Here is a 12,695-nt window from a genome sequence, read left to right as displayed (position 1 = left end):
CCAAATGTATAGCCTTTAAGCAGTACAGTAGGGATAAGTGGATGTTTTCTGAGTTGTCACTTTGCAAAAGGCCTGATGGGAGGAACGTTTCCCCCATTGCATATTTCAGACTGCTTACTTCAACTAGGAGAAGGTGCTTCACATTATAGCAAGGGATCATTTTGACAATGCTTAGCAAAATGGCTTCTTACACGCGGAAAATACTTCTCCAGAATGCAAATGCTTGACGTGATGGAGAAAAACGACAGAGGTAATGTGAACTAAACTGTTAGGCTGGTTTGAAAAATAATTGTACTCATTCATTTTTATAACTGTGCACACCCAGGCCTGTAGGGCATCTTAAGAAAACAGCCAGGGCCAAATTTATAATTAGCTGAGTCCATTTTTGCCTGGCTTAACCATGGATGTAGGACAGGGTTGGTTTTGTTATTTCCTTAATTGAAAGCGTCAAGAAAATACAAGCCAGGTCAGAGAGTTTTTGATTGGGGAAGGAACGCTGGCATAAATAACCCCAGATTATATGTCTGCTGGAGGCTGGGAGGAGGCTGGTCTGTGCGGCCTCCTTCTGAGGTTACCCAAACAAGCCCTGGTGACTGGCGGCTCTCCTATGGAATGTGGGAGTGCATGTGAGCATTTTGAAATTTCTTTAATTTCTTCCCAGGGCAAAGGCCCAGGAAAACCAAGGTTTCTCAGGGAACCTAAAAGCTTCTGACAACCATAATATAATTCTTTATTTCCTCTTAATGTAACTTGCCCTCCCCTTTCTCCCCTTTATTTCCTGGTAACTGGTCAACCCAACCATCCTAAACCAGGGTGGAAGGGGAACTAGTATTTTTAAGTACTTGTGTACCAAATGGTCCTGTCAACAGCCTAGGGAAGTAGGTCCCATGATTTCTATTTTGCATGTGCAAACTGAGACTCATTCAAGGTCACTCATCCAGAAAGACGTAAAGATAGAATTCCGAAACAGATCTCTTTGGCCCACAGGCTCTACTATCTTGACTGGAAAATGCCCATTTCAAGAAGTCTAAATGAGAAGCATCCTGATCACTTCCTCAATGAATCTTCATCTTTTATTGCTTCACCCCACCGGGATCCATTCTTAATGTTAAACAGCTGCCCTAGATATTCTGTGGTGCTCAGATTCTTCCTGTTTGTCTCCCCAACCATTTCTTGCTTTATGCAAAGGACTTGCTCTCCTCTCTGGCTTTCTTCTTGTCTTTGGAAAACTGATTGGCAAATGCTTTTCTCATGCAGGGCAGGGCAGGGCAGTTTAACTGAGAAGGTAACATGATTCCTAAGGATATGATTGGTCAATGCTTCCCAATATGGAAAGGCATAGATCTTTCCACCTGCAGTAATACTCTGCAGTCTGAGTCTGCACCTACAGAACCATGGAGTACAGATTTCCTCATGTCAGAGCACCACCCCCGTAACAGGATGAAAATAGTAAATGTGAAGAACCACAGTGCCTTTCCACACCTCCTTTCCCAGTATTCCAAATGAATTTTCCACCCAACTAAAATGTGTCTCCAAAGCCATTTGAGAAATGGGAAGCTTGGACAGCCCACAGAATAGCAAAGCTGCTGGTTTGGTATAGGTGTGGAAAACCATGGGTTTCAAATCTACAAATGCCCTATATTGATACCTTACCACTTTTCCCCATGGAACAGGTATAACCAGTGTCCTCGTTTTATAGGGATCGTTCTCCAGGTGCCAGGGGTAGCCTTGGCCTTCCTGCCTGTTCTCCCAGGGAGTTCAAATTGGATTCTTCACTTTCATTATCTCTGGGGGTGTTGGGGGAAGGGGGGCAGTATTGCCCACGCAGTATCCCGGGAGTCATGAAACCGGTGTTTTATTACATGCAACATAGTCATTAAAGCTGAACTTTATTTCTGAGTCCATTGGAGGCAGAAGAGAAAATGATTCAGGGGGCTGACTTCACAGCTTTGCTGGGTTTCTCTGGCCAGTGCTTTCCTGTTTCTGAGTTCTGTGTTCCAGGTTTGGATAGGGGTTCATAGTGGGAAGTTTGATGTTCCTGAGACCTGGTAATGATGTTGAATTAAAGGTAGGTATTAGATTTTCAGTTCCCTAATAAAATGGTAAAAACAGTAGCCAATCCTTCATGCTTTCTGAAGTGTTCTAAGTATTTTTTTTTCCATGTGATAACTAACTTAATGGTCACAAAATCCTAAGAGACAAGTCCTGTTCCAGCAGGGTTAGAAGCCTGAGCATATGTGCGAGGGGGTGATATCACAAAGTCCAGTAAGGGAAGGTCAGAGGGTCACTTGAACCTGCCATTCTCCCTGTGGTTTCTGTTTTTTAAGTACACTATGAAAGACAGCCAAAAGGTATAGGACTGCAGTTCATGAAACTCTAGAAGCTTGATTCTGATGTTTCTAGAAGTGGGGCTTTTGGAGTCTTGACTTCTCTAGCTCAGGAATGATGACACCTGTCTCAGACAGCACAGGAAGTAAGTTTATTGTGAGGATAAGGCGAAACATGTGATACAGTTTGTGAACAGTGATAGAAAGTTTTAGAAAGAACTTCACTTGATGGTGGAACAGAAAGAAAAGAATGGTGGTGTGAAGGCAGTATGAAAAGTGTCACCTCCACAGTGTCACCCAGATCACCTGATACTTCATTAGCTGAACTGCACAGAGAGTTTCATTTTGTTGTAGCTTAGTTTTTGTTTTTAGTGAATTAATTACAGACATTTAAAAATGGAGAGATGTTTCGTAACAATTTGCATTTCTGCTTTGTCTTGAAAAAAGCAGAAGGTCTGGTGAGACTGACCTGTACTGCTTCACGATGGCTGTGGTCTGGAGCTACAAGTGGCCGCCTCCAACAGATGGGCTTAATGCCACATCCAGACCCACTCTGTCCCTGATCTCCCATGTGGTTAGGGGCAGACTACAACATGAACTTAGCTGGCCCCAGGCTTCCAGCTCCATCATGTCACGTCACATCACGTTCTTATGGCATGTCACACTTCCCCAGTCAGGTTTCTGAAATGGCGCTGTGTAGCTCAGATGAGAGAATTCCAGACACGCTGCAAGCCATGCTCATGGCCTCCAAAGCACTACATATTTCTCTCCCGTAGAAAGCTGCAAAGGCTGTTTGGTTAGCATTGAGTAGCCTGAGTTACCGCAGTGTGCTTGATTCAGGTGTCAAGTTTCATTTTGTTTGTTTTTAAAGTAAGCTCTATGCTCAACTTGGGGCTTGAACTCTGGACCCTGAGATCAAGAGTTACACCGTCTGCCAACTGAGCCAGCCATGTGCCCCCTGTTAGGTTTCTTTTGAAGTCTGCTGTTTTCTACCAACAAAGGTAGTTGAGGGTAGTGGGGTTTCGGGGTGACCCAGATCCAGGTTTAAGTCCCAACTCTGTCATTTACTAGCTATGTATTCTTGGGAAATTTCTAACCTCTTACGCACAGGATGGATGCCAGGCGTCAAGGAGAGGGTGTCTGCCTAGAGCCTGTGTTTTTGCTGAAGACTTACTTATTCATCTTTTGTGACTAGTTTGATGGGCTACTTTTAATACCAAGTAGTCAGTCTTCTCTAAACAATGTAAAAAAAAGATAATTGTGTTTTAAGGCAATTTGAAAATGGTTGTCTCCCTCCCATTACCAACAACAGTATGATTTCAGGCAAATTACTTAATACCTGAGGACCTCAGCTAATTCACTAATCAAAAGGAAATATCTGTGCCCCACTTCATAGAGTTTGTTGGGAACATTAAATGATATCATTTAAATGAAAGCGCGGAAGTCATATGGGCTTAAATACAGAGTAATCAGACATGAAAGCAGTGTTTAAAATTTGTTTGCTTTTAACAGCGTCCTTTAAAACAGTTTTTCCTTTAGGGATTCCCAACAGATGGGAATAACTCTTAAAGCTGGGAGAAGGCCAGGAGGTGAGTCTGTCTGGCCTTCCCTCTCCCTGAGGCACCTGTTCTGATGAAGCTCACCCCTAACATTTGGGCCCAAGGCAAGAGTGCCTAAGAAAGCATAGCTGTCATATGTCTAAATACCTAAAAGTGATAAATCAGGCCAACAAATTGTTAAGCCAAGTTAAGTTCTATCTGATTATAACATTTGCCTTCATAATGCACTGGAAAGCCAGGTTTGAATTTCGGATTCTTCCACTTCTTGGAATTCTGTGCCAAAATGGGACTGACCAAGGAGTTGTGGGCCCCTAAATGCCTTTTCTTTCCACCCCTGGCTCCATCCCCTACAGAAAAGGAGCTTTGAGTGTTATGTGTATGGACACCCCAACCTCCTTGCTCCATCTCTGACTGTATCCTACAAAGAGTAGCCTTTGACCAGTCCTGAGCCCAGGGGGTGCGCAAGTGGTTGTATAGTTCCCCTTAGGAGGCCAGATCTGGGGAAGACCCCCCCACCAAGGCCATGGAGATAGGCTCAGAGCTATCAGGGTAGGGTATTCTGGGCTCCTGAGTTCTTGGAGCATATTCTAATTTTTTTTAACTTTTTAAATTTATTATTGAGAGACAGAGACAGAGCATGAGCATGAGAGGGGCAGAGAGAGGGAGAGACATAGAATCTGAAGCAGGCTCCAGGCTCTGAGCCATCAGCACAAAGCCCAATGTGGGGCTCGAACCCATGGAGCACGAGATCATGACCTGAGCTGAAGTCGGCTGTTTAACCGACTGAGCCACCCAGGAGCCCCAAGCATATTCTGAAAGTAGGGGTAAGGGGTTTAGGCCCTCGGTGGGCATGTCCCTTTCACTTGAGGGTTTCTCTTCCTGTGAGAAAGGGAATAGTTAGAAGAGGGCCAGACAGTAGGGCCCTTTAAAATTTGGATCCCAAATTAAGGGCCCTTCCTGCCAATATCTAAGGCCAGTGCTACTCTGAACCCTGGGGCCCCAAGAAGCCCAGTGTGTGGACTGATATCTTCTTTTACAGCTTTTCACATTTATACTCTTGAGTCCTGTGGTTCTGGAAGTGTTCTTTCAACACAACATAGCTGAAAGTCCCAATTGCTAATGCCAGTTTTAGAAATGAAAAGGATGTAGGGCGCCTGGGTGGCCCAGTTGGCTAAGCGTCCGACTCTTGATTTCCCCTCAGGTCATGATCTCACAGTTCGTGGGTTCGAGCCCTGCATCAGGCTCTGCATTGTCAGTGTGGAGCCTGCTTAGGATTCTGTCTCCCTCCCTCTCCGCCCTTCCCCCACTTGCTCGTGCTCTTTTTCAAAGTAAATAAACTTTAGGAAAAAAAAAAAGAAATGAAAAGGATGAAAAAGCTTCGTGTCTAATGTGAGAGCTCTGGCCAGTTCATTCTGTTGACCACTGAGGCTATCAAGCAAGGAGCAGCTGTGGCCAGCTTGAGCTCCAACCAAGAGGACATACAAACTCTGTAAGCATTTTTTCTATCAAGCTGGGTATGGCACAGTTTCTTATGTAGGGACTTGTACTTCCCTGTTTTCAGCCCTGAGTCTCTGCATTGCCTGGTGTCTCCAAGTCCAGAGTTTCTCCTCAAACTGTGCAGAGACAGGCAGATATAGAAGACCTGGAGATCCAATGATTTTGTGTACAAACTTTGAGCCAGTTACCCTGTTGTCAGCACTATGCCTCACCTGTCTTCTGCAACACTGGTGTTTTCAAATTTTGAGCTCCTTGGGGGTCTACTGGACACGATGGCTCACTTTCCCACAGTAGCCCTTCTGTTGCAGTTTAGGCTGTGCCCCTCTCTGTGGCTGTCAGGAAGCCCTATTTCATGTATCTTTCATTTTTTTAAAAGTTGCTGCAATCCCTGATCTGCTCGTGTCATCACCACTTTTTCCCCTTGTGATTTAATATCCTTTGAATTCCTTTACTGTTTGTTCTGTGGCATTTCAGGAGGGAGAGGAAGAAAATAGGAATGGCCAATTCACCATGTTTGAGGATTTAAATTGTACTAAAAAGGAGCAGGGCACTGGTGTTCATTGAGGGTTTCATCTACATCCAGATGGCCTCAGATCCCTCCTTTCTTGCATTCTTTCTTTCTCTTTTTAGATTTCAGAGAACTTGGGGTTCACATTGTCAGATTGGCTTCAGATCACACTGGGCCAGTGGATGGAAAGCCCTAATTTTCCAAACAGCAGTTATCATCTGTTTCTAGAGCCTAGAATTGAACCCCATCTCATAACGCCAGTGAAAGCTGGTTCTCCAGTCATTTTGGAAATGTGATCTGTGTGGTTTTTTTTCCCCATTTAAGACTCTCCTGTTCTTGAACTTGCTCGGCACAGTTTAAGACAGACATAATGGATAGATGCAATTTTTATTCATCTCGTCTCCTTAGTGAGTTCTGTGGTGAGTTAAACCCATTTATGGTTCTTACTGATACGGAAGTACATGTGAATATTCATTTGCACAATGATGTGCTTATTATTATATTCTTATCTGTGCATGTATAAGTCTTTAATTTTGGAAAAACCCTTCATCTTTTACGTTAACTTTCCCCTCCATTTGCAGAAGGGGTTTTGAGTTTTTGAGAAATAAAATATTCCATTTTTGAGAACTTCTTTGGAAGTAATTTTAAGACGCCTTGAGACTAGAGTGTGTTACAAAGGCAGCACAGAGCGTACTTAAATCATGTCTCTGAGCGGTGGTTATTTTTATCAGATAGGAGAGAAAACACAGGCAGATGAAGTATGGGTTTCAGATACCTAAGGCACTTCTGTGGAAGAAGGACTTCACATTCCATGTAACTCCTCTGGGCAGGCCTAGGACCTGTGTTGCAAGTCTCAGGAAGATAAGTGCTGATCATGAGTCACAGTCTGACCACTTGAGCTGCTTCAGAGAGAGTTAGACCCCTGTCTCTGGAGGAGTTTACATGAAAGCTGTTTGACTCTTTGGCAGAGAGGTTAAGGAAGGGACCGAGCATCCAACTTCAACATTCACCCTATGACTTTTAAGTTTCAGATTTGGAGACTTGGATCTGGAGTTTGAGAGAAATGAATATATATTGTTTTGTCTTCATTTCCATGGCAGAGCCTATGAGAATTTTTGAACTGTTTCCAAAATACCTTCCCAGATGCCATTTCTGAATTGTGCATCCTTTCTCTTGCAGAAGAAAATGCAGAAGTTTCCATGGATGTTTCCCTGGCTTACCGTGATGATATGTTTGCTGAATGGACTGAAATGGCCCACGAGAGAGTGCCCCGGAAACTCAAATGTACCTTCACATCCCCCAAGGTAGGATGCCTTGGTGTCTAAGTTGATAGGGTTTTTATTTGGGTTCCAGGTATGTGGGAAGATTTACTTTACAGCTGACAGGCATGTTCTTTAGTATGAATGACCCACAAAGGTTAGTCGTCATCCTTTGTCTTAGTGGAGAAAAGGGCAATGTGGTGATTGTATGTCCCTGTTCAGGAAGAAAGAACAGAAGAAAGAATGTCTGTTTGAAGTGATGTGGTTGTTTCTCTGAAATCGCTCCATACAAATAAACCCTTGGTTCTTAAGCACTGAGTGTCTGAAGAATGTTGCTAAGTTATTTTGAGGTGTGAGAATCTGTTCATATTGAATCAATGCTTGTGTCTGCTTCTCTGATTCTTAGGCATTCCTTTGTTGCCAGAGTTAATGTGCAGGTACAAAGACTAAAAATCCCAGTGAATACCACATACAAAAAAGAGGCCCTGAGGGAGGAAATCTAATTTCATTTGAGACCTGGGTCTTCTAACCCATTTTTAAGGCTCTCCCTTCTCTGGTTCATCCAGGAGGACTCTTTCAACCGCCCACAGGAGGGAGGTTACTCTCCTGCATTGAAAATAAGGAGACATTTTGTTTTGGGCAAAGGCCTTTAATTTTATGATTCCTCATAAATGAAAATGCAAAGATTGACTCAGTGACCCTCAAAGGATAGTAGGATTTGATGGTATAAGGACCAGGTCACAGTTAGCCAGGGGCCCTTTTCATTGCCAAGTGCTGTCCTCACACACACCTTCCCAGGTTCTGACTCCCCTGCCCGTACTGACTAAAGTTTCTGTGAAGATGAAATGGAGCCATGGTTATTGTCACTCATGGTTACATTCCTTAAGGGTATTGACATGGAGCACCATCAGCTAGGTGACCTCTGATGTCCCTTCGGGTACAGAAATTGTCTCATTTTTTCTGTGTGAAGTGCATGAGAGACCCAACAGCACTGAAACACATTCTTGATTATGTCATCTGGCATCTTCGGATCAGTTGCTTTTAAAGGACTTGGGCAGCTTTGTAGTACCTGCTCCATCGATCAGTTTAGTACTTCTTCTCTCCTAGCATTGGCCTTTCCTGGCCTCACTTTTGGCTATCGCTGCAAAGATGGGGTGTCCTGTGGAATGAATGGTAGGAATGGTAGGTTGAAGCTTCTGGGTATCATGCCCCAGCTGCCCACCCTACACTGAAGAGCAGTAAGATGGGGAAGGGCAGGTTCACAGTATTACCATTTAGTTAAAAGTGTGGATTTGGAACAAAACACACTTGGCTTCAGTTTCAGGCTGTATCACTTACTGACTGCATGGCCTTAGGCAAACATACTTAATCTGTCCAAGCTTAATTTTTTCATCTGCAAAGTGGGATAATAATAGCTGCTTTGGGTTTCTTTAGAAGGATTAAATGAGATGGTGGACACAAGCAGGGTGACCTTATTATTTCGTATCCTCTCTGGGATATGTTTGGGAATGAAAGAGGAGGTTTCACCAGGTGGGCCACCAGGACTGTTGTGGGCAACCCACACACCCTATATATAGGGGAACCTGGTATTTATGAACTCTCCCTTCCCCAGGTTCCCTAGACCAGAACTACAGAAAGTGTGGTCTGAGGACCAGCAACACCAGTATGACCTCGGAGCTTGTAGGAAATGCAGATTCCCAGGCCTGGTTCACACCCAAAACCTAGTAAGTCAAAATCTCAGGGTATAGGACCAAGGAATCTGTGTTTTAACAGGATTTCAACTCCTGCGGTTTCATGAAGTTTAAATGTCACTGCCCTAGACCCTCTGCTGTCTGCCAAATGTAGTACCATCCCCTAAAAAAATCATCTGGAATTGTTTGGGGTAGGTACTTGGGGGTAATCTGTAGGTGAAAATGAGTGGTAGAGAGAAACCTGAGGTAGCAGGAGAGAGGACTATCTGACATTTTCAAATCTTTATATGCAGTGGGAAAAATTAATTAAAACCTTTCTGTCACTGCAAGTTGATTGCATCTTTCAGAGGTGAGACTGGTTGGATATCTAAGCTAAAGTATATGAAGCTTTGGGGTATGGAATTTCATCCTCAGAAAATGGAAAAGTCATTTCTTGCCTCACTTACACACTTGGAGGGCGCTGAGAAGCAGAGTGAGGGGGAGGTCATTAAGAAGCCTGGAACTGCTTCTTAATGATGGCTGCTTAATTATCTTTAGGATGTGTTGATCCCTTTCAAGAAAGATATTAAACCTTGAAAAGTGTGAAGGAAATGAATCATCAAATCTCTGCTTTTTGATTGCAGTGAAATTTAGTCTTGAGTCTGAAGATTAAATGAGAAATTGCTTTAAAGCTTTTTAGTCCCTGGTGGATTGTGAGTTGGGGAAAAAAAAAAAGTCAAGTTGCCACCTGCTGTAATTTGTCCTAATTAGCCGGTCTCATGCTGGAGTTGGGGGAGGACTGAGGGGGATGGGGAAAGGAAGGGGGGAGTGCCTTTCTTCCTAAATGTCCTAAATACTGGCAGAGGCAGAACCTTGGTGCATAAGGATAAGTTCCCAACAGGAGACAGTGAATTTGTCTCGGAGACAGGTAGGCCAGGCCAAGATCCCAGAATCTGATGTGCCTAATTTGTTGAAGGTAAATTTGTCTCATGAAGTGGTAGTGTTACCCTCTCTATAAGGACGAGGAAGTGGAGGACACTGAGAGAACCGTGAATGGGGAATTAGAAGGAACCCTGGAGATCTTGTTTTACTTAGGAGGAAAGTGAGGCTGAATGAGGCAGATGACCTTCTCAAGGAATCCAGCAGGGGGCCAGATCAGGGCTAGAATAGAAGTCTCCTGACGTGACGTTCAGTGCCTTCCCTACCACAGACACATGCCTCAGTACATGTCTGGGGCAACATCACTGTTTTCTCCCTGCTGTACTTGAGGGTCCTCTTCCCCATCAGAGTTAGAGGCTGGATTTGGAAGACCTATGTCCCCCAACCCAGTACTGCTACTACTTTGGGACCTTGGACGAGAAATACAATCAAGTCAGTGGCAATAGACTAAGTAAGTTTTGTTCCCTTCCCTCTCAAAACCTCAATTTCTAGAAATAAAACAAGACCCTGAAGGAAAGCACATAAGAAAATTCTTTCTTGCCGTTAACATAGAGGACAATTAACTTCTTCCGTGTGGATTAATCTGAGGCCAAATTTGAGGAGGGTAGTTCCTGCAGAGCCCCAATACTTGCCCTGATTTATAAGTGTAAAGGAAAGGAGTAGAGAGGAGAGAAGGAATCTACATAAGAAGAATCATCCAGTCTGCAACTGAAGTTTGGAACAGAAGCAAAAAGCTTTCGACAGAAGAATTGTTTGAAATCTCATAAGCCAAGTCTAGTCAACTAATAGTTCTGAAAGAGTCCTTCAAACCTTAGGGGATGCAAAACTATTATGATTGATTTGTAATGTCTGCTATGAGTGAGGAAGGGAAGAGTGGAAGCATAAAAGCCAGATATTAGCCTGCTGTACCTCTACTTTTGTCTCTGTCTCTATACAAAATTCTGTTTATTGCACTCTAAGCTCTGTCCAATAAAGAATTCTCCAAGATCACCAAAGGGTGAGAGACTCTTCATACACCAGTCGGATTGTGGATTACTTGTTGTCTTCCTTCTGATTTCTCCACTGGACTTTTTACTCTAAAGATACACAAAAAAATTATGTTGGTCCTGAGAATATAGTCTTAGGAACAACGAATTAGGTCTTCCCTATCACTTGGTTAAGAGGTGTACACCAGGAAAATACTGAAGCTGGCATATAAACCCTACATCGATGGCAGACACTCATCTCTTTTATCAGGGAAAAGTCCCTAGCTACTAAAGCTGATGCCTCTACATGCCCATATTTACTCCCCTACCCTGACCCCTCAGCAGGGCCACATAGCCAGGAGTCCTGGTGAGGTAGAGCAGAATTTAGTTTTCAAAAGCAACCTGTACCCCTACTCTTTAATGTCTCACAACCGTGCTTTCTGAGCAGTAGCTCTTCAATCATTGGCAGGAAGTCCAAGAGGCTTTTCTAGAAATTGGGCTAAATTTGGCTTAATTAAAATTTCTGCTCCCTTCTGCCATCTAACCTCTTGGGCAGTTAGGAAGCTTCAGAGGCAGAAAATTCCAAGTTGGCATCTCTGACAACCTAATCCCATTATTACCTTTTATCCCTTCTATCTTCCCCAAATTCTAAGTGTTCCTTGACTTGCTTCTTTTTCTATCAAATCAATAAAAAGAAGATATTTTCACCTTCTTGTAGCTTCAGGCAAAAGCCGTGAAAATTACTCTTGGCATCCAAGAGTGTGATGAACATTTCAGAAGTTGCCTGTTCCATGCAGCCAACAGTCATGGAATAGTAGTGGTCTTCCATGATGTGCTGCAAATAAAAAGCCCTTTATAGGCCTGGTAGACCAGGTTATTCTGATGTGAAGCTTAATGCGGATTGAAGAACTGAGAAAGTGTTTGCTAAGAGAGGAGATTTCTGTTTTTTATCTAAAATTTTCTGGTTCCACTTCAAATGTGGCTGGGTCTTTTTTTTTGGGGGGGGGGTGGAGGGAGCAGCCATTGGATACCATGCCTCCAGTGTGCCCTATTATCTGTAGCTCTGAGGTATACCTGTAAGCATTAGCTTTTCAGCATTGGTGATATGAGGCGAAGGTAAGACAATTTAGACATAGTCTGTTGGAAATAGTGATTCTGTCTCAAACGCTCTGCTCTTCTTCCAGACCCCAGAGTATGAGGGTCGTTACTATGAATGTGATGTCCTTCCTTTTATGGAAATCGGGTCTGTTGCTCATAAGTACTACCTTCTGAACATCCGGCTGCCTGTGAATGAGAAGAAGAAAATCAATGTTGGAATTGGGGAAATAAAGGATATTCAGTTGGTGGTAAGTGAATCTACTGGGTCCAGGCAGCATGTGACATTAGAACACCGGCTCAGAACGGTGGTTTGTGAGCATGTGTGTTGGAAAGTAACTCCATCTCACCCTTGGGATCTCCGTGTGCCCATTGCGTCACCTGAGAAATAGAAATGATGGCTGAGATTTCAATTGACATGAGAGATTACAGCAATGGAAAGTAATGCAGTTATTGTACCCATTTAAGATTTTATTATAATGGTCATGATTGTGTAATAATACCAAGATAAAAGTAATTTTTATTCACATGTCTCACCTTGCAAGGACAAATGTTTCTCTTTTTTTAAGTTTATTTATTTATTTTGAGAGGGAGAGCAGTGGAGGGGCAGAGAGGGAGAAAGAGAATCCCAAACAGGCTCCACACTGTCAGCACAGCACCCTGTGTGGGGCTCAAACTCACAAACTGTGAGATCATGACCTGAGCCAAAACCAAGTCAGACGCTTAACCAACTGAGCCACCCAGGCACCACCCTCCTCTTTCTTTTCTTTTTTCTTTCTTTTTTCTTTTTTAAGTTTATTTCAAGCACAAATGTTAAAGGTAGCAATGGTGTTTTTTAGGTTCTTTCCATTTTATTTGTTTAACAGGCAAAAAAAG

At 43.3% G+C, this 12,695-nt stretch overlaps 1 protein-coding gene across 3 annotated transcripts in view; it reads left to right on the top strand.

Annotated features, from left to right (window-relative positions):
• Nucleotides 1-12,695, top strand: part of WLS (Wnt ligand secretion mediator) — a 100,570-nt gene that overhangs the window by 60,949 nt on the left and 26,926 nt on the right. For all 3 annotated transcript variants that reach the window (XM_007089812.3, XM_042997549.1, XM_042997550.1), the window contains exons 3-4: nucleotides 7,071-7,195; nucleotides 11,909-12,070. In XM_007089812.3, the coding sequence (XP_007089874.1) occupies nucleotides 7,071-7,195; nucleotides 11,909-12,070 (287 nt within the window). The remainder of the gene's footprint in view (nucleotides 1-7,070; nucleotides 7,196-11,908; nucleotides 12,071-12,695) is intronic.

The sequence above is a fragment of the Panthera tigris genome, chromosome C1 (assembly GCF_018350195.1).
Source record: "Panthera tigris isolate Pti1 chromosome C1, P.tigris_Pti1_mat1.1, whole genome shotgun sequence".
Lineage (NCBI taxonomy): Eukaryota > Metazoa > Chordata > Mammalia > Carnivora > Felidae > Panthera > Panthera tigris.
This window is presented reverse-complemented; position numbering and strand designations above follow the sequence as displayed.